This window comes from Antechinus flavipes, chromosome 4 (genome assembly GCF_016432865.1).
Source record: "Antechinus flavipes isolate AdamAnt ecotype Samford, QLD, Australia chromosome 4, AdamAnt_v2, whole genome shotgun sequence".
NCBI classification, from domain to species: domain Eukaryota; kingdom Metazoa; phylum Chordata; class Mammalia; order Dasyuromorphia; family Dasyuridae; genus Antechinus; species Antechinus flavipes.
In genome coordinates, this window is record NC_067401.1 from 182,780,622 (window position 1) to 182,803,040 (window position 22,419).

The 22,419-nt window shown below is 37.9% G+C and overlaps 1 protein-coding gene across 1 annotated transcript in view; it reads left to right on the top strand.

The window, feature by feature from the left end:
- The window catches only part of NTN1 (netrin 1), a 526,534-nt gene extending 505,677 nt beyond the window's left edge, over positions 1 to 20,857 (top strand). Inside the window, exon 7 of the mRNA XM_051995696.1 lies at positions 16,738 to 20,857. Within this exon, the coding sequence (XP_051851656.1) occupies positions 16,738 to 17,066 (329 nt within the window). The 3' untranslated portion in view covers positions 17,067 to 20,857. The remainder of the gene's footprint in view (positions 1 to 16,737) is intronic.
- The last annotated feature ends 1,562 nt before the right edge of the window (positions 20,858 to 22,419 follow it).

Consider the following 22,419-nt stretch of genomic DNA (forward strand, 5'->3'; position numbering starts at 1 on the left):
AATGAGCGCTATAGAAGAAATAATTGAAAAGTTTGGCATAAGAGATACAAATAGAATAGAAACCAGTACCTCCATGAGAAAATAAGAAATATTAAAACAAAAGTTTGAGAAAATGTAAGTTACAGGAAAACAAAATAACTGACCTAGAAAAGAGGTCAATGAAAGAAAATTTAGATCTCATTAAACAAGGTGGAATGGGAGGGTACAGGGAGAAGAACCTAGACATCATATTTCAAGAAAACAAAAAATTTGTATTTTAGAAATGTGGTAATAGAATTCTACCAGTAACCTCATATAACAAACCCCCAAATGAAAATTTCCAAAAATCAAAATCCACAGCTTTTAGGTAAAAGAAAAAATATATATACTTCTAGCAGCTAGAAAAAATTCAAGTACAAGGGAATCACAGTCAGGATTAAATGGATTTAGCATTCACCACTCAAGTGAAATTGAGGGCTTGGAATGCCATATTCTAAAAGGCAAAAGAAACAGATTTACATCAAGGAAGATAGCAAAACTGAGTATAATCTTACAAGTAGGAAAATAGATCTTTAATGAAATAGAGAACTTCTCAAATATTTCTGATCAGAAGACTGAAGATGCATAGAAACTTTGAAGTACAAGTACTGGTCAAGAGAAATTTTTTTTTAAAGATAAATTAAAACAAAGAATCTTTTTCCCTTTTTATTTTTCAAAATACACGCAAGAATAGTTTTCAATATTCACCATTGCAAAACCTTTTGTTCCAAATTTTTCTCCCTCCCTTCACATCTCCCTCTTCCCTAGACAGCAAGTAATCCAATATAGGTTAAACATGTACAATTCTTCTAAAAAGATTTGTACATTTATCAAACTGTACAAGAAAAATCAGATTAAAAGAGGAAAAAAAAACAAGCAAGCAAACAACAACAAAAAAAGATGAAAATATTATTTTGTGGTCTATATTCAGTCCCAAGAGATATTTCTTTTTTGAATGCAGATGATTCTCTCCATCACAAGTCTATTGAAATTGCCTTGAATTACCCCCCGTTGAAAAAAGTCAAGTCCCTCACAGTTAACTATCACACAGTCTTCTTGTTGCTGTATACAATGTTCTCTTGGTTCTACTCACTTCCTTTAACATCAGTTCATGTAAATCTCTACAATCCTCTCTAAAATCATAATGCTGATTGTTTCTCATAGAATGATAATATTCCATTACATTCATATACCATAACTTATTCAGCCAGTGAACAAATAGTCTTAAGGGATTAACTAAGGATAAACTGCTTACATTCTAATTCAGATGATGATACATATGTTCCCTCTGAACTTTATCATCATCATGAGGGGGGAATATTACTATACAGAAGGTCTTGAAGAGATTATTATGTCTTGATGACATTAGAAGAATAGAAAGGGAAGAGAAAAAGAATACGCTAGGTGTTGGGGAAGGAAGAAGAAGGATAGGATAAATTATTTCATAATCAAGATGAACAAAGAAGTCTACACAAACTGTGAGGGAACTGTGAGGTGAATAAATGGGTGACACTTGAACCTCAACTTTATTTGAACTGATCAAAGGAGGGAAAATCACACATAGATGAGTATAAAAATTCTTTTCATTCAACTCAGAAGAAAGAAAGAGGGGGAGTTGAAGATAAAGTAGTTTAAGAGAAGGATTAGTCCTAAATAAAACAAACTCCAAGGATGTACAAAAAATATATATAGTAGTTCTTTTTATGGTGGGCATGAACTTGAAATGGGGGGGATTGGTTGCCTATCAATTGGGGAATGATTGAACAGGTTATGATATATAAATAATGGAATACTATTGGACTGTAAGAATTGATGAAGGATATACTGCAACATATTTAACATATATAGGACTGCTTGCCATCCTGGGGGGGGGGGGGGAGGAAGGAGGAAGGGGAAAAAACAAAACATAAGTGATTGCAAGGGATAATGTTGTGTAAAAATTATCCTGGCATGGATTCTGTCAATACAAAGTTATTATTAAATAAAATAAAATTAAAAAAAAAAAAAGAAGAAGTTGGGATTCTGATTCTGCAATTGTATGTGATAATTACTCTTAGCTCTGCAGACTAAAATTATGAACTTGTTTATTCTGGTATAAGATTTTAGAAATATGTGTGCATTAATACTAAAGTATTGCTACTATAAGTTAGAATATGTATTTGATTTGAAGTTTAAAACAAAAAATTGTATGAGCTGTGGTTTAACATTTTGTCAGTCTTGTTGGAAATGTAGTATAAATTTTGTAAAATTTGATCCAAAGTTATGTAGATATTACCTATATTCTGAGCCTTAAGGTTTGTCTTGCTTTCTCCATTTAACACAGAAATAAAAGCAAGAAAATTTGGTGCATAAAAAAAAAAAAAGAATTGATGAAGGAGATGTAAGACTCATATGAACATAGTCAAGTGAGTAGAACCAGAAGAACAATTTATGCCATATTAATAATATTTTAAAGACAACAACTTTGAGAGATTTAGAAACTCTGGTCAGAGTAATGACCAATCATTATGTCAAAGGACTCATAACTCTGTCTCCTGATAGAGAAGTGAATGAACTCAGAATGCAGAATGAAATTACATACACACACACATATTCAAATGTATGTGTACGAAATATATTTAGTCATAACATATGTATATATCTGATAGCATTGATGCATAAATTTGTTTAATTGGAATTTTGTTTTTGTTTCCTTCTCAATGGGGCTCATGGTAGTAGGAGGAATAGAATTAAATTTTTAAAAAATAATAGGATCTAGTTCCAGCTCTGTTACTGTCTCACTCTTGATGTTGGACAGGTCACTTCATCTCTTGAGGCCTCAGTTTTTTCACTTAGAGAATGAGGGCTATCTGACTGACCTCCAAGGTTCCTTCCAGGTGTAAATCTGTCACTTTGTAAGATTAGATTCTCTAAATTCTTAATATTTACAAGTTTTTAAGTATAAATGTTAAGTTCTTTATATTTACAAGTTTAAGTTCTTAAATATCACAAGTCCTAATGTTCCATTACACTCATGTATCACAATTTTTTCAGCCATTCCTCTATCACTGGGCAACCAATTTCTCATTAGTACTTTGCCATCATAAAATTCCTCCTACAAAAAAAAAAATCCTCCTACACATGTTTTTGTGTATACATAAGATATATCCCTTGGACTTCCTTCGCCTACTTAGTGCTTAGTATTTCTGGCTTCAAAAGGCATATACAGTTTAATGACTTTTCTAATATAAATTTAAATTTTTTCACAATTGGAATACTTCAGAACTCCATTATAAGTGCATTAATGTGCTTGGTGCTGGCTAGATATCTGTACAAGTACAGTGATTAATTTCTTGTTAATTGATTAACTTTTTATTATCTGTCCTTCAGTGGGTCTTTTGCAAGTTTTTCAGTATTTTCCACTGATAATGCTAAGAAATAGTAAGACTTATCTGAGAAGATTGAACATGACTCATTCCTTTAAGAGGAGCTGTGAGGTCATTATGACAATAATACATCAGAAAAAGAACCTTAGGTTTAGCATTGCCTCCATCCTTCTGTGATGAAGGATGAGACTTTCAGCAGTCACTTTCCCTCTCTAAACCTCACAGTGATTCTCATCTTATCCAAGCTTTTTAAGAAGTTAGACAAAGTTCAAATAGGCATTGGTGTGAAAGGAAACAGTCCCCAAGTCTCTCTTGCATCTAAAAAGGAGTCAATATGCCTGGAAAAGCAGCCAAAATGAGCTAGTACTTTTTTTTAAATGGGATTTTATTTTTCCAGATACATGCAAAGATAGTTATTTATTTATTTATTCATTTATTAATTAATTAATTTATTTATTTTTCATGGCTTTTTATTTACAAGTTATATGTATGGGTAATTTTACAGCATTGATAATTGCCAAACATTTTGTTCCAATTTTTCTCCTCTTTTCCCCCACCTCCTCCCCCAGATGGCAGGATGACCAGTAGATGTTAAATATATTAAAGTATAACTTAGATGCACAATAAGTATACATGACCAAACCATTATTTTGCTGTACAAAAAGAATCGGACTCTGAAATATTGTACAAATAGCCTGTGAAGGAAATCAGAAATGCAGGCAGGCAAAAATATAGGGATTGGGAATTCAATGTAATGGTTCTTAGTCATCTCCCAGAGTTCTTTCGCTGGGTGTAGCTGGTTCAGTTCATTACTGCTGCATTGGAACTGATGTGGTTCATCTCATTGTTGAAGAGGGCCATGTCTAGCATAATTGATCATTATATAGTATTGTTGTTGAAGTATATAATGATCTCCTGGTCCTGCTCATTTCACTCAGCATCAGTTCATGTAAGTCTCTCCAGGCCTTTCTGAAATCATTCTGCTGGTCATTTCTTACCAAACAATAATATTCCATAATATTCATATACCACAATTTATGCAGCCATTCTCCAATTGATGGGCATCTATTCAGTTTCCAGTTTCTGGCCATTACAAAGAGGGCTGCCACAAACACTTGTGCACATACATCTCTCTTTCCCTTCTTTATGATCTCTTTGGGATATAAGCCCAGTAGTAGCACTGCTGGATGAAAGGGTATGCACACTTGTTTGTAGTGGTTGGAAGCTGGAAAATGAATGGATGCCCATCAATTGGAGAATGGTTGAGTAAATTGTGGTATATGAACATTATGGAATACTATTGTTCTCTAGGAAATGACCAGCAGGATGAATACAGAGAGGACTGGCGAGACTAATATGAACTGATGCTAAGTGAAATGAGCAGAACCAGGAGATCATTCTATACCTCAACAACGATACTGTTTGAGGATGTATTCTGATGGAAGTGGATCTCTTCAATAAAGAGAGCTAATTCAGTTTCAACTGATCAAGGATGGACAGAAGCAGCTACACCCAAAGAAAGAACACTGGGAAATGAATATAAACTGCTTGCATTTTTGTTTTTCTTCCTGGGTTATTTATACCTTCTGAATCCAATTCTCCCTGTGCAACAAGAGAACTATTCGGTTCTGCACACATATTTTGTATCTAGGATATACTGTAACCTATTTAACATGTAAAGGACTGCTTGCTATCTGAGGGAGAGGGTGGAGGGAGGGAGGGGAAAAATCAGAACAGAAGTGAGTGCAAGGGATAATCCTGTAAAAAATTACCCCAGCATGGGTTTTGTCAATAAAAAGTTATTAAAAAAAAAAAGTACAACAATGCATCAGTGTCCCTGTTTTCCTACATCCCCTCCAACATTCTGCATTATCTTTCCCTGTCATTCTAGCCAGTCTGACAGGTGTGCAGTGGTATCTCAAAGTTGTCTTTATTTGCATTTCTCTGATTAATAATGATTTGGAGCATCTTTTCATATAGCTAGAAATAGTTTCAATTTCTTCCTCTGAGAATTGTCTGTTCATATCCTTTGACCATTTATCAATTGGAGAATGGCTTGATTTCTTATAAATTAGAGTCACTTCTCTATATATTTTGGAAATGAGGCCTTTGTCAGAACCTTTGACTGTAAAAATATTTTCCCAGTTTATTGCTTCCCTTCTAATATTGTCTGCATTAGTGCAAAGATAGTTTTTAACATTCACCTTTGCAAAACCTTATATTCCAAAATTTTCTCCCTCTCCTTCCTTCTCAAGATAGCAAGCAATCTTACTGTTAAACATGTGAGTTAAACATGTACAATTCTTCTAAACATATTTCCAGCTTCATCATGCTGCACAAGAAAAATCAGATCTAAAGCAGAAAAAACACAAGAGGAAAAAAACCTAGCAAACAAACAACAAAAAAGTGTGAAAATGCTATAATTTCGTCCATATTCAATTTCCATAGTTCTCTCTCTGGATGTGGATGGCCCTTTTCACCCCAAATCTGTTGTTGAAAAGAGCCAAGTCCATCACAAATGATCTTCTTGTTGCTATATACAATGTTCTCTTGGTTCTGCTCACTTCACTTAGTACCAGTTTATATAAGTCTTTGCAGACTTTCCTGAAATCAGCCTCCTCATTATTTCTTATAGAATAATAATATTCCATTACATTCATATACCATAATTTATTCAGTCACCCAATTGTTGGATATCCACTTAATTTCCAGTTTTTTCCACTACAAAAAATTTTTTTGCACATATGGGTCCTTTTCCCTCTTTTATGATTTCTTTTAGATATAGACCTAGAAGAGACATACCACTGGTTCAAAAGATATGCACACTTTTTATAGCCTTGAGCACATCCAAATTGCTCTACAGAATAGTTGGATCATTTCCACAGCTCGGCCAACAATGCATTAATGTCCCAGTTTTCCCACATCTGCTCCAACATTTATCATTATCGTTTTCCTGTATGAAATAGTACCTGAGAGTTGTCTTAATTTGCGTTTCTCTAATTAATAGTGATTTAGAGCATTTTTTCATATGACTAGAAATGTGAAGCATTATTTTTGTCAGATAAACAAGATCTCTTCTATAACATATAGCTTATATCCTTTTAGTTTGGAAAAAAGACAAGGACTCTTAAAGAGACATAAACAAAATTCTGCTCTTACCAAGGGAAACCCAGGATGATTGACATAATATATTTAGGAAGATTCGAGATCCTGAATGGGGACAAAATGAGTCATAAAGATTATTATCAAAGGAAAGGACCTCCAAATATATAAAAATATACCCATGGAATTAGAGGACCTGACTTTGAAGTTCCACTCTGCTTTTCTGTGATCTCTTGGATATGTTTTATCCCTTTCTGACCCTCAGTTTCTGTATTTGTAAAATGAGATGACTAAAAACAAGTTTGACTCTTAATCCTGTGATTTTATGAACTTCAGATCACAAAGTCTCTGTTTTTTCCATTGCAGGACAGGTTAGAGTAATAATGTCAAATTGAGAGAGGCAGCAAGCATAGACTACTCAACTAACTGATCCAGGCCTGGTACTAACCAATGGTAATCACACCAAATAGTGTAGTTGTGGGTATGTGGGAGATGGGGAAATGGTACCACAAGTAATTTAGGGCTATCCTTGCCTCTTTGGTAGACATCTACCTGGCAGGGAAATTATGGTCACCACTGGGAAATTGCTTGAGTAGCCTTAGTATTAGATTGATCTTCAGGAAAGGGCATTGTTTTCTTATTTCAGACTTTCCCCCTTCATATCCTATCCATCTTTACTTGAAGCTTTTTATCCCAGGCTTCCAAATAAAGCTAAACCCTAACATTTCCTACTTTGCTTCTACATAGATTTCTTAGAAATAGCTAGTGCCAAGTAGAGGTAAAGGCCCATTTTACTGATCTGTTTTAGGTTACTGTTTTAGGATATATTTTGACTATTTTTGGCTTTGTGTATACTCTAGGGATTTGGTTCAAGAAAGTTTGGGGCTAATACTTCACGCTATGTGTAATGTACAAAAAATTTGCCAAGTTTAGAGGAAATAAAGTATTTTCCAACATAATCACATTCTTGCCTTCCCACCCCCTTCCCTTACTCAAAGCTCCACTCCAGGGTTATCCCTAACACCACCCTTAGCAATTTCCGAGATGGTTCTCCTAAGATCAAAGGGAGAGGATTTGAGAAGAAAAAGGATACTAGTAGTTTCACTTAGTAGTATCCAAATTTATAGATACTTTATAGGATACTTTATAGATAATATGCATATTGTCTTCTTCATTTGGCTGATAGCTCCTTAAAAACAGGAACTGTTTGTTTTTTATTAACTGTCTTGGTATCTAGTGCTTATTAGCATAGTAACTGCCTAGTACATAAAAGGTATTTAACAAATTTGTGTTGACTTTTTAACGTGGAGTCACAAAATCTGAATTCAGATATTGAACCAAACACTTATTAGCTGTTTAATCATAGGCAAGCTACATTTTTTATGGCTCAGTTTCTTCATTTGTAAAATGGAGTTGATAATACTTAAATTATCTTCCTCAAAAGGATTTCTGTGAAAAAAGTAAATGTACAATTTGATAGCTATTATTAGGCATTCTCTAGATTATAGAAAATTATTGGAGGAAGGTAGGAAGAAAAAGAACTCTAAATAGGACAGGGCAGGTAGATAAAACACATGCCCTCTTGAACTTTCATAACCAGATCACTTTGTGAAGCTAAATGCCATACCTCATCCCTACTCTGCTTCTCCATGTTACAAAGGATTTTGCAGAGAATCTGTCTTCCTGAAGGCTACATCCTTTTTTTCTGTTTTATACCTTGTTATTCTGCAGTTAATGGTGGGAGCTCTAATTGGCTCAACTACAAGTCTTCCTTAACATAATGTTATGTAGAAGGGAGTCTATCTGAAGCGACCACCAGGTGTCACTTTTCTTAGACAAACAGCACTTTTCTTGAGCTATTAGACCAGTAGTTATCTCAGTTCTGTTGCGACAAATGGATAAAATAATTTCTCCAAAATCTGAAATATTACTTTTAGGCACCAAAGTGAGGCACTCAACTTGCTTTCTGCCCCTATCCCATTTCTGAAAGGTGTTTTCAGAAGGGGGAGACCAAATTGAGAAGTTGCAATTCTAGGTTTGGTATTTACCTATGTGACAATATAAAATAATACTCAATATCATTTTGGAGCCCCCATCCTGTATGTGGATACCCCCCCCAGGCAATGACTCCATACACACACACAAACTTCACAAGATATGACTATTCAACATATTGTGGCTACATAGTTTTTAGTGTGTAGGTAAAATGAAAGAAAAATGATTAAGCACTCATATTTAACTATCTGCCCCTAGTCATCTCCCCAAACCTACTCCTAGGTGTCCTCCCAGTTCTTTGCATATGGATAGGGAATTTCAAAACTATGGGGTTTCAGATTGTCCAAAGGTTTTGGAATAAGGTGTATGACTCTCTCTCAATATGCTAAAGGAAAATGAGAGGGAGTGTGATGAGAGAGGAAACAGTCTTCCTCCCTTCCTTTGTCTATATCTGATAGATATGGCAAAATTTAGCTGCCCAGACTAGTTTATCAGGATTGTATGCCCATTCCATAATGGTGTGCTTGCACAGGTTTCTGGATAATGAATGATGCTCTTGCCCTTTCCCAGTCACCAGTGCAGTGAAGTAGGAATGTGTGCTTGCTCTTGTGGTTTTTAGCATGGTACTTTCAGCAATGTTCTCAGACACCTTCAATGAAGACAAAAATGGCAGCATAGTCAGCTGATGGCAAAGTATTTAATCTGAATAGTTTACAGGCCAAGGCTGAAGTAGAGGAAGAATTGTTGCATGACTTTTTGTTTGCAGATGATTGTACATTCAATGAGGTCTCTGAATATGGATCACTTCTCTGCTGCTTGTGCTAATTTTGGCTTGGCAATTAATAGTAAGAAAACAGAGATTCTCTACCAGCCAGCATCATACCATTCATTCCACGTAGAACTATCAACAGCAAATGAAAAAATTTGAATGCTGTAGATGAGTTCACTTATCTTGACAGTATATTTTCTAGTGATGTACAACGTCGATAATGATGTTTATGCATACATTGCCAGAGCTAACTCAGTGTTTGGTAGGCTCTGAAGAAAAGTATGGGAATGAAGTGTTAGATTGCCCATCAAGGTCCACAGAGTCTTTGGGCTGACCTCACTGTTATATACCTGTGAAACCCTGTTAGAATACACGGGAGCTATTGGAATACATGGGAGCCACCTGATAGTACTAGGTTGCTGGAGATCCAACTAGGTCTGGACCTGCAGAATGGATCTTCTCTTGTGAGAGGATGATACAAGGAGAATGAGAAGTCATTGCATTGTCTGACCTCTCTCCTCTTCCCTCTGGCTCCAATTTACCTCATTCCCAGTCCACAACACTTATGTCAGCAAAAGCTGCCCTGCAACTCCTTCAGATGTTATGATCACAGCTGTGGAGGCTCTCGGAATTGACCTGTCCCTTAACAAAACCCAGTCTACTAGAAGCATCCAATCACTTCCATCTCAATTGTCTTAGGAAGATTCTGAAGATCATCTGGCAGGATAAAATATTAGTCACTTGAGAGCCTTTCTTGTACTAAACTTTCTTGTATTTATAAATTCAAACTCTACTGCAGAGTATGATTCTGATTACATTGTTCAAATACCAAATGCATGTTTTCCTACAAGACTATTTTGTAGAGAACTCACATGAGGCAAGTACTCAAGATTTCTCTGAAGAACTTTGGAATCAGTTGTGGAACATGGGAGACTGGCAAAGTATTACCCATTAATGGCATGCCCATACCAAGAAGGTGTTGTGCTCTATGAATGAAGCAAGAATTACAGCATCTCAAAAAAAAAACACGAGATGAGCAAACTTGGAGACATTTCCATTCCAAATGTTCATATGGACTATTTGTGCCTGATCTATGATAGAGCATTCCAAGCTTATATTGATCTGATTTCTTCCTTGATTCTGACCTAGTGATAACATTTGAGTATGACCTCCATCTGATCTTGTTTATTCTGGTCCATATTCTTATTCCAGCATTTGAGTTATCTCTTAGGCACATCTTCAACAGACATAATTCAACAAGCCAACCATTAGATTCTTTGGCCAAGGGCAGCAGTCCTAATCTAGTCCTAGTAGCCAAAGAAGGCTCCAGTGACATTTTAGAAATAGGAACCTCAAGAGACTCCTAGACCTAGAAAGATCTTGCTCCTCCTTTGTCTGTTCTATCACATAGCTGTCTGCCTACTAGGACCATATAAGACTCGGGAAGAGGGATTACCTGAATTTATCATTCTTTTTTCTCCCTGAATCATTATTACCTACAGTCCTAGAGATAAATAATAATTAGAAGAAAAAGAGGGCATGGTATGGGCATTCCTAGAAACTTAGTTGTTTCTGCCATGAGCTCTGGCAAGACTGGTTCCTTAAGAATTGGTTTTATTTTTATATTTCTGAAGAGGACTCAAGTTTCCTAACTTCCAGCTCCATTTTTTTCTAACACAGCCACACTTATTCTGTAGCAGCCAACTCTTCCCTTACTCCCACTTTTAATCTTCTAGTTATTTATAGCATGAGAAAGACATGCCTACCTATTAGAGCATGCCCTTATGAAACACTTTCTTACATTCTTAAGTGCTCACTAGCCAGTTTTCTGCTTGAGATTTAGCTTCCAAACTAGCACTCAACTGAGAACCAAGATATCCATCAAGATCTAGTGGAAGGAGCACTGGATTTAGAATAAGATCTGGGTTTGAATCTCAACTCTTATACCTACTAGCTGTGTATCCCAAGCAAATCATTTCCCCTCTTTGGAACTTAGTTTGCTCATCTGTCAAATGAGGGGATAAGAGTCTTCTAACTTTATATCCTATTAATGTCAAGCATGGCCCAAAACAGTGTCAGTTAGGGCTAAACCAGCCTGCAAATGCCTCCTTCAGTTGGAACTTTGCTAAAGGAGCTGGTTGTTTTCTCCCCATTGCACCCCACCCTTAATCTCCCCAGGGAATGCCAGGAAGCACAGAAAGTCTTCAGGAGAACACAACTTCCTGAAGGTGATTCATTCTAAATTCTGGTTCAGTTAGGCCTGAGGAAACTGTGGCTCAGGAAAACTGAGGGTGGGGAGGGACATTATCTTATGTCTTCCCCACTGCTGAGGTTTGGGGCATTTGGTTGCCATGGTGACCTGAGTCTCCACAGTCAAAAACAGCTCATTCACTTCTCTGTATTGGAAGTTTTTCTCTCCTCCCCCTCAGAGTTCATGCTGAGTGTTGAATCTCTTAGTGACGAAAACATGGAAACAGTTGCCATGGCAGCCATTCTTTGGAGTCCTCAGGATGGAGTACAAAGTTCGGGAGTCCCAGGAACATCTGAAAGGAAAATTTGGAAAAAAGCAGACATCTTTCTTACCACCAGGATGATGAATCAGCCTTCATTTCTCTCTTGGACCTAGCTATATCCTGCCCATCCTTGACTAGATCAGGACCAAACCGTTCCCTAATGTCAAGATTATATTGAACCCCTGATGTCAAGATTATATATTGAACAGATGATCTGTGAAACAAGAGCAGTAAAAAAAAGATAGTCCTTACTATTTGTAATTTCCAAGTCTAGTTCCAGGCCCACAACTTTGTCACAGATTTTGCATATGACCAACTAGTATATGACCAGTTTGGGATATGAGATGATCACTACTCTTCACTTTAATGTTCTTAGCTGAAAAAATGGGGATGGGGAAGAAGACATCTTGAAAGTAGTTGAATCCTCATTTTGAGATTTGGTTTTGAATTATGAATCTTCTTGAGTTTGTGCAACCTCATTTTCTCGTCTATAATCAGAGGACACAAGGGTCATATTTCTTCCCATTCTCTACCTCACAAGGAGATTCCAAAATCTCCTTTGGGAATAGAACCAAACTACCCTGAGGAATCTCTTGCCCACTCCAGGTAACAGGAAGCACTGCCCACAAGCTAGAGCCGGGTCAAGAATACTGGACAGAGCTGAGAGGCTTCTTTGAAAGTAAAAGGAAAAAACACCAGACTTGGTACATGGGACAGGGATGGGATCATATGAAGAGAGAGCAAGCTAGAGACAGGATCCAGCCATTTCCATCTCCTGCTACCTATTCTTCCTATTTTTTGTCCTTTTCCTTTTCTCCTGTTTCCTTCTCTTCCCTCTTTTTGCCCCTTTTAATTGCTTTTGTTCCTTTTTGGTTCCTGATTAGTGGTATAATAAAAAGAATACTGCATTACAGAAGTTTGAATTCCAGTTTTGCTGCTTATTCACCTTCGTGACTTTAAACAAGTTGCCTACAAAATCAAAGTTTTAGGTTTAGGTTTAGTCATTTTAGTGGCTGTCTGGACCAGTCCATACCCAAAAGAGAATTTGCAGTGCAAAATTTCTGACAAAAGATCATACAGCCCTTACATCTTTGCAACTTCATACTTCTGGAGATGTCTTCTGGAACAAAACAGATAGGTCTAATTGGAATTCGACATGACAGTCTTTCAATACTTGGAGACTGTGCTCATGCTCCAGTTCCTTCAACTAGTAGATAGAGTGCCAGATCTGGAGTTAGGAAGACTCAACTTCCTGAGCTAAAATCTGTCCTCAGACAAGTGTTGCCCTGAGCAAGTAACTTTACCTTCTTTGCCTCAGTTTCCTCATCTGTAAAATGAGTTAGAGAAGGAAATGGCAAACCACTCCAGCATGTTTGCCAAGAAAATCCCAAAATGGGGTCATGAAGAGTGAGACACAACTAAAAAGTGACTAACAACATCACCTTTGAATGCTCTTCTCTGGATGCTCCTTAGCTTTTCAGTGTCCTTCCTAAAATGTATTGCCTCAAATTGAACACAGTCCCTCACATATGTTCTGACCAGGATGGAGAATGGTAGAACTTTAACTTCCTTGTTCCTGGAACGTAATCTTAGATTATGTTAGCTTTTTGACTGTCAATACCAAACTGTAGACTCATTCTGAGCCTTCAGTCGACTAAAATCACCAGATTTTTTTCAGACAAATACTGCTAACCATGTTTTCCCTACCTTGTATTAATGAAGTCATTTTTAACCCAAGTGTTAGACCTACCCCATTTATTCTTATTGAATTTCATCTTATTAGATTTGACTCCATATTGTATTCTATCAAACTGTCTGGGAATCTATCAGTATTGAATAAATGCCATTTCTACCTTCTATAGAAGTATATAGGGTCGTTGATAAAAATATTAAAGAACACAGGGGCCAGAAGAGATTTCTAGGTCATTTCACTGGAGATCACCTGCTTACTTTGATATGAGTTTATCTATTCAGTTACTTTTGAATCCATTCAACTGTACTACCATCTAACCTCTCAATATTTCCCATAAGATTAACATGAGAATTTTATTAAATGCTTTATTAAAATCCTTGGTCTCTAGTAATTTAATAATCCTGCAAAATAGGAAATAAGGTTACCCTAGTATGCTTTTGTCTTTCTGAAAAAGTCATGTTGCATATTTTTGTATTCATTGCTTCTTTTTCGAGACATTCACTAAACAATTAAAATGTTTATAGCAGCTCTCTTTGTGGTGGCAAAGAATTGAAAAGTGCAAGAACGCCTATTAATTGGGATATAGCTGAACAACTGAGGTATTCTTGTGATAGAATACTCTGTGCTATAAGAAATGACCTCAGTGATTTTAGGAAAGCATAGAAGGACTTGCACAAAATAGTGAATAGCAAAATGAGCAAAACAAAACAAAAAAAACATCATTTATAGTAACAGCAATATTGTTTTAAGAATGACTGAGTGAATAGTTATTTTGAATATTATAACTACTCAAATTAACTATATAGGACATTTGAAGCAAGATGCTATCTGCATCCAAAGAACTAATAGATATATAGAATAATTTTAATTTTACTTATATCATCTCTATCTATATGTGTGTGTATATATTTATATACCTATTTATTTATACGTTTGTGTGTGTGTGTATACATATTATATATATATATATATATATATATATATATTATATATATATATATATATATATATATATGTATACACACACACACACACACATACACGGGGGGAAAGGAAAAATATTCACATGATAATTGTATTGTATATTTGAAAAGAATAGCAATTTGTTCACAGTAGATTTGCAGTTTAATGTATAGTCATCTTTTTGTTGTACTGTGTTATGGAAAGTTTATTTTATTCTATAAATTAAAAATAAATTTTTTAAAAAGTAAAAAAAAACAGTTCTGTAATAAAGTTCTCTGGCCCGTAGTTTAGAAATTCTATTCTTTTCTCTTTTTTGAGAACGAAAACATTTGCCCTTATCAGTCCATATAGGGGCACTCCTGTTGGTCACAGTCTTTCTGATATCCCTGGTAGTAGATTGACAGTCATTTTCATCATTTTTTTCAGTAACTGAGGATTCATTTCAGCCAAGAGGTTTTAATTCATCAAAGGCAGCTGTGTTCTTTTACAATACATTTATTGTTTCTTGAGTTATCTTGGTGTCCCTGTTTTAGATTCTCTTCACTATAACATGAGATTGTATGGATTATGTCTAAGCTCCTTCAGCCCTCCCAAGGCCCAGTGGAATATGTGGTTCTTAGGGCTAATAAGGTTATCACGTGCTAAAAAGAGTATGAAACTTGGAGTGAGGATATTTGGGCTTGAATCAAAGCTCTGACATTAGCTGTGTGCTATGCTTGTCACATAGCCTTAATTTCCTTTATAAAATAGAAACACTAATTTTCACTTTGCAGCTAACATAGAGGGACTCATAAAGTGCTTTGCACTTATCTCGTTTGATACTGAGAAATGGTAAGGAAAGTAATATTATTATCTCCATTTTTACAAATGAGGAAAATGAGTCAGAGAAAAATTAAAGTCATATAGATGAATCTGGATTTGCACTTGTCTTCCTGACTCCCAATATAGTGCCTGGTCTGCCATTTCTTTCAGGTACTATAATCAGTGTTTTGGTGGCTGGAAGGCTGGCACAGAAACAGAAAGCTCTTTTATTCTTGTTTTGCAGACTTAGATAAAAGCTAAATTCTGGTGTTCCTAGGGAAACTCTGGGTATAAGCCAAAATTATTTGGGATGAGCCTGCAAACTATCTGTATATCCTGTTGGCTCCAACTGGAACTTCCTTCAATGCCATGGAGAACCATTCTTTAGATCTTCTCTGGGGGATTATTAATCAATAAAGACTGATTGAAAATTAGATTACAATTGTTCTTTTTGACTCTAGAGGATCTAACTAGAATTAGTTGTGTACTCTGCATTAATGGAATCCCATAAAGTCACAAGAACTGACACCCTCCTTTCTCCCCCAAAAGTCAAATGGGCACTAGAGATCTCAAAGGATTTGGGTCAGAACAGTGACATCATAGTAATAATTTTATATATATATACACACATATACATATACATATATAGTGCCTACCATGTGCCAGGCACTATGTTAAGTACATTATCTCATTTGATCCTCCCAAATGAGGTTGTTATTATTATGCCTATTTCACAGATGGGGAAAAATTGATGCTGAGAGATTAAGAAATTTGCCAAGAGTAGGAGGCTGAGGCAGAATTTGAATTTGGATCTTTTTTACTCTAGACCTGTTACTCTATATACTACACCACCTCGTTCACATGTGAAAAGCAGTGATTGAGGAAAATTGCTTTGGCACTAATGTGTAGGGAGAGGCTAGAGGCTGCTTTGGAACCTAATTAAAACCTTGCTAAAGAGGTAAAAGTCTATAGGCATCTGTAATACTCACAAAATCTTTCTTCTCTCCCAGCCCAGGAAACTTAGGTGAAAGAACTAAAGTGTTATTTCTCTCTATCTTGTTCCCCCAGTCCCCCAAATCATTTGTTTTTTGGGATAGGGCAGTAGTGGCCCCTCCTCTCTCCCCCTCAGCATGTGTGTGTGGATATACATATATATATATATGTGTGGCTTTGAAGGTGAGGGTAGAAGACCAGATTTGGGACAGTATTTATTTACCTTAGGCAAGATTATTCCCCTTGTGTTTAACAATTTTATCCATTGATGTTATCCAGTAGATACATTGGGTCTTCCTTGTAACACATGGGATTTGATTTAATCCCAAAGTAAATATCAAAATTCCATAGGCACTGGGATTTTTGGCTCTAATAAAGTGCTTATAAATAATACTAAAAATGCTCCATGTTGTAATCAGCTTCCAACTCTTGGCTATTAACTGTTCACTTTTGCTTTTCTCTGAGGGTAACATTTTGCTGTGGGAATTCCCAACCCCCTTAATGCTATTTGTATGTTTCTTTCAGCTGTCCAGATCCACATTTTGAAGGCTGATAAGGCTGGAGACTGGTGGAAGTTCACAGTCAACATTATCTCTGTATACAAACAGGGTACTAGCAGGATCCGGAGGGGTGACCAGAGCTTGTGGATCCGCTCAAGAGATGTGGCTTGTAAGTGCCCTAAAATCAAATCTTTGAAGAAATACCTGCTCCTTGGAAATGATGAGGACTCTCCTGATCAGAATGGCATTGTGGCTGATAAAACCAGCTTGGTGATTCAGTGGAGGGACACATGGGCACGGCGACTCCGGAAATTCCAGCAGCGGGAGAAGAAGGGGAAGTGTAAGAAGGCCTAGTAAGGAGAAGCCTGAGCTCCAGTGCCAAGAGGGCTTGAAAGAGAAAATGCGTGCAAGAGAATGATTGATGGATGGAGTGTGCGGCGGCTTTGTGTAGATCCTGGAGCAGACAGAATTGGAATGGGGATGGTGGTAGATTTCACTTTGTTATGGGACTGGGGCTGGGGCTGGGGCTGGGGCTGGGGAGAAGGTGAGGGGGTGGGAATTACAGGGCTGGGAGTGCCCTCCTACTACTGGGACAGATGCCACTGAACGCAAAGCAAGCAGCCATGGGAAGTTGGGGCCTAGCCTAAGGCGTCAAATGGCAACATCCCTTCCTAGCTAGCACCCCTGTTGGTGAGGGAAAGGCAAGCCACATATATCCATAATTGTGGAAACCTGCAAAAGCTGCTGGTTCCAAAGCCGCCCCCTTCCCCCTCCCAACAGGATGTATATGCCTGCAGTCAAGTCCAGTGCTTCTGCAGCAGCTGCTGCTGCTACAGCCTGTCCACACTCCCTCCCTCAGTCCCAAAGGGCCTGATATTGGATGAGAATTCAGTCAGAGGACAGACAATATGGGCAGGTAACCTTTCCTTAATGGGCCTTGGTTTTACTTGGCAAAATGAGGATGCTATTGACCTACCTCATGGGGCTATTCAGAGATCAAAAGTGGTTCCTTTCCAAGTACTAAGTATTATTATCAGTGAGAAATCACTGAGTGTGTGTTGTTCATTTTGCACACCTGGCCTAGGTAGGTAGCATGTACAGGGTTCTGCCTGAATCTTTACAAGTTTTGGGAGGAACACTTTCATGTTACTTGAATTCAAATGTATTATTAAAATCTTGGTGTTGGCAATGAAGCAAACTGTGGTATGAATCGCATTAGGATAGCTGTGAACTCTTGGACTAACAGTTTAGGCAATTTAACAAGAGTGGGCTGGATTTCTTAGAGCAACAATGCAGGGTATTAGCATACCAATGTCCTCCCTCTACCAACTCCATTTCTTCAGACATTCAATTTCCAGATCCCTCTGTCTCTCTTTGGAGACTTTGCATTTGACCCTGTCCTCTCCCCCTCTTCCCCCCTTTATTTCCCCCAGACTACTACAGGCTAGTTTGAATACCCTAGAATATAGCCCTTCCAAAATCGAGGAAGCAGAGTGGCACCCCGATAACCCACTTGTCAACAGTGGAAATGGAAAGTTAAATCAACTGACATGCGTTTATTAAACCCCTACTATATAGCCAGGTCAAGTTGTGTGGGTCTTGGAGCAAGCAGGTGTCCCTATCACAGTGGCTCAGCTCACTGCTTACTGGGCCAGTCAGTGTTCAGGAAGGATTTGGGCTCTCTACGGTGCCCAGTCCCCAGGAGTCTTAGAAGATTACTTCAGAGAGGCCCCAAGTTGGGTGGGCAGCCAGTGCTGGTTCCATCTCAAATAGAGGAGGCCTGGAGAAGTCAAAGTCAAAACCTCCCAGATCGTTTCCTCTTTGGAAACTTGGAACTAGCCCTTCTTATAACATTTTCCAGCAGGAGAGGGGTGGGGGAAGGGAGCCTTGCTGCCTAATTTTATAGCAGTGACATTGTTTATATAATGACATCAGTTCCCAGAATGCAGTACAACTGGAAGGTGCCTGGAGAGCAAGTAGACTGAAGGGTGGGGTATGTGGGGGACCAGTAGAACCCTGGTCCTGGGGAAAATGATTTATTCTAAGCTAGAATGGCTAGGGAGGCCTACAAAGCTAACCCTAGAGGTGAAGGCTAGGTTTTACATGTCAGTCATTCACTTCCCTCCTCCTTTCCTTGCCAGTGAAACTGCTGGAAAGGCTTATTTGAAATAATCCTCTAGCTCTGCCCTCAGGTTATATTTCCTTTTGGCAGGTTTCAGATCCTCTTGGGGGCTACTAATCTGGCCAAGAACTGAGGGATCAGGGCCAAGGAAACCTGCTAGTGCATCTTCTATCTAACATATCTCAAAGCCCCTGGGATCATAAAGCTGCCTTTCCAACATAGTGTAGCTCCTTGGGCTGAGCACAAGGCCACCACTCTTCCTCTTGGGACTGGATACCACCTTCTCCTGGTGGAAGCATTCATTTGCCTTTAGGTTGGTCCCATTTTCCACTGAGAAACCTGCTCAACAAGGACTGTCATTGAGTCACATTGTGCAAGCTAAATCTGAATTCTTCCAGTTTTGAAGAGTCTTATACAGGGCTTCACCCCCATTTTCTCAGGCACCCCCAAATTTTACCATGAATTCCTTCCCTTCCAATATGTGTGCTTGGCTATTCCTTGATCAGAAATACAACAAAAAGACCCTTGTATAAGGCCTTGTCTTTTATTCACTTTCCTATATTTCAGGGCCAGTTTTCCCAAGGTCATTTCTCATATCCCAGATTCTCAGAGCTGAAAGGAATCTCAATTCTCTTTATAGCATATCTGACTAGATGTCATCCAGTCTTTGCCATGAAAGGGAACTCGCTACTTTTGAGATATCCCATTACCGGATAGTGCTAATTGTTAGGAAGTTTTTTCTTCTATCAAACCATATTTGCTTCTTAGCAATTTCCACTTACTATTCCTAGTTCTCCTATCTGTGATCATCCAGAAAAAATTGTCTAATCCCTCTTCCATTTGCAAATACTTGAAGACAGCTATTATATTCCTTCTAAAACTCTTCTCTACATTAAACCTCCCAAGTTCTGTCAATTGATCTTCTTGTGACATGATCTCAAATTTCTTCACCATCCCCTTTATTGAACACTTTCCAATGAATGGTCTAAAGTGTGTCAGACAACTGAATCCAGCAATCCAGATATGACATGACCAAGGTAGATTTGAAAGTAATTCTCCATGCCCAAGCCCTAGACACTCTGCTTCTCAATGCAACTCAAGATTTGGGTGTTTTTTCACATTGTACGCTTTTGATGATTTTACAATTCACTAAAATTCCTTGTCATTTTTTTTCAGATGAACTACTATTGGCTATGCTTTTTTATTTGTGAAATTAGTTTTTGAGTCCAAATATAGGATATTACATTCCTTTCATTAATAGTTAGCTTAGTTTTCTGTCCCATTGAGATTTTTTTTTTTTTAGAGCCTTTCTTCTGTGATCCAATATGGCAGTGTTTTGCCTCAACCCTATCCTTTACCAGGGAATAATAAAAAGAAAGATTGATGGAACTATTCTCTATTTCCCACACTGGAGACTGTGGCTCCAAGACCACCAAGTTCCCAAATCTGATTTTTCTTCAGTAAGCTCTTCTAGTAGTAAAATAAGTGACAGTAGCCATTAACTTGAATGGCTGAGTACAGTTTCAATTTAAAAGGATCCTGAACCTGGGAGTTTTCCAAGATGGTCTGAATTGGAAAGGATACCAGAACAGATATCTCCTAACAAACATCACCACAGGGTTTAAGGATTAAGTATATCTGATCCCATAATCCCTGTGAGAAGCTTCCTGGAATCTGGAGTGTCATGCTGTAGTAACCTAGGGAGAGAGATTTTTATCTACCTTCTCTGTCCTATCCAAACTGAGTAAGGCAGATAGATCCTTGCCTCTGACCAGATGAGCTCAAGGCATGCTTATTCCTAGCAAAATTGGAAGAGCAGAGATTTGAGAGAAGGGATGAGAAAGCCTGCAGGATACCTCCAGCAGGGATACCCTGGCTGGTCGGGGCTTGGGAATAAATAAAGGAGCCTGCTAGTGAATTGAACAAATGGCATGAGGGACTGAAATCCCTGTATCTGAGAATGCCTCTGAATCAGTGAAGATAAGAGAATGTGAACTAAGACACACACACACACACACACACACACACACACACACACACACACACACAAATTGTTCTTTTCTCATTAGGCAACTTCTAAGCTTCTTAGAAATATTTTAATTTTCCTCTTCCATATGAGAAACTCATCTGTCTGTTCTCCCCTGTCCTCTCCAGTTCTTACCGAGTGGGTCTCCGATTTAAGTCCTTTATCTGTCTGGATGACAGCAGAAGCTGTGAGTTTGTTTATTGAACTTCCCCACTGAAGACTATTATAGCAGATGACCTGATGCTAAAAACCAGGGTTCCAAACAGAGGCTGCACAACCATGTTGTGGGGGAGCTTCTGGCGCAGGCTGAGAGCTAGGAATAGATGACCTCTAATCAGACTTCTTATGACTGTAGAAGTTGATTTTATTCCTCTATGCTTGAAGGCAGATTGTAGGCTTTGTTTTGCCAGGAGAGCAAAGGTCACAGGCCTGAGGAGTCAGCCCTTAGAGCTTGTCTCTGAGACTCATCTGCTCTCTCTGAAGATTCTAGAACTCAGTAGCTATTGCTTAAACTTTGGGACTTGTAAGAAGTGTGCTGAGAATGCTGAGTTGTAAACAGGACTCACAATAGTTTCTCTAGGAGTTTATTGCAGGAAGAAAAAAATAGAGTTGTCATTTTTCTTCAGGAATCAGCCCAGATCTTCCCAAACTCCTGCTCCTTCCATCCTTAGTTTTCTCAAACTGATATCAGACTTTGTGAGGCTAGGACCAACCATCTGCCCCTTCTAAGGCAACTAAGTTGTCCTTTCTTTTGATCAAAAACTCTCAAATATCTAGGAAGGGATGAAGCTCTCAGTTCCCTTAAATAGACTTAGCTATTTCTGCCCAGAACGGATCATCAATACCCTATTGTGGCTTTCACCAACTACCTATGGTTAGTTTCTTTGAGACTCAGTTTCCTTATTTGTAAAATGAGCCCTTCCAGTTCTTACATTCTACAACTCCACTCAGAAATCCTGACCAGCCCTGCTAAGCATCCTCATGATCTTCATCTGGTATCTCCTGGGCTTGGTTATCGTGTTCTCTTCCTGATTATAATTTGCCTTCCCCCTTTTCAGCTTAATAACCAGGTTGTATGGTTTGAGTGCTCCAGAGACCCAGAATTTGCAAGTCATCTTTTCTGTGGTCAGTTGGATTCAGTTCTATTGCTACCCATTTCTGCAGCTGGGAAATTTGACAGGCTCAGCTAAGTTTTGCTGACTTAATGCTGCAATCCTTGTAATTTGATTTTCAGAGTGAATGTGTTCTTTTGACTCCATTTTTCCTGAATGTAAGTGAATCAAACCACAAGATATTCCTCTGGTTCCAGCCACTAGAACAGAGGAAAAAGCAGGCAATGATAGTGATGATCCCACCTGCCCTTGAAACAGCCCCAGTCATTAGAGTTCTGGAAAAGAGAAGGAAATAAAAATTAAGGAGCTCCTGTTTGTATAGTTAGGGTGATATTTAAAATTGAACTAGATTTTGGAGAGTTTATTAACCAAAAATGTTATGGTAGGTATTTAAAGAAAAACTCATGAGACTAGTCTTAAAAGAAAAAACCTCAGTTATAATTTTTC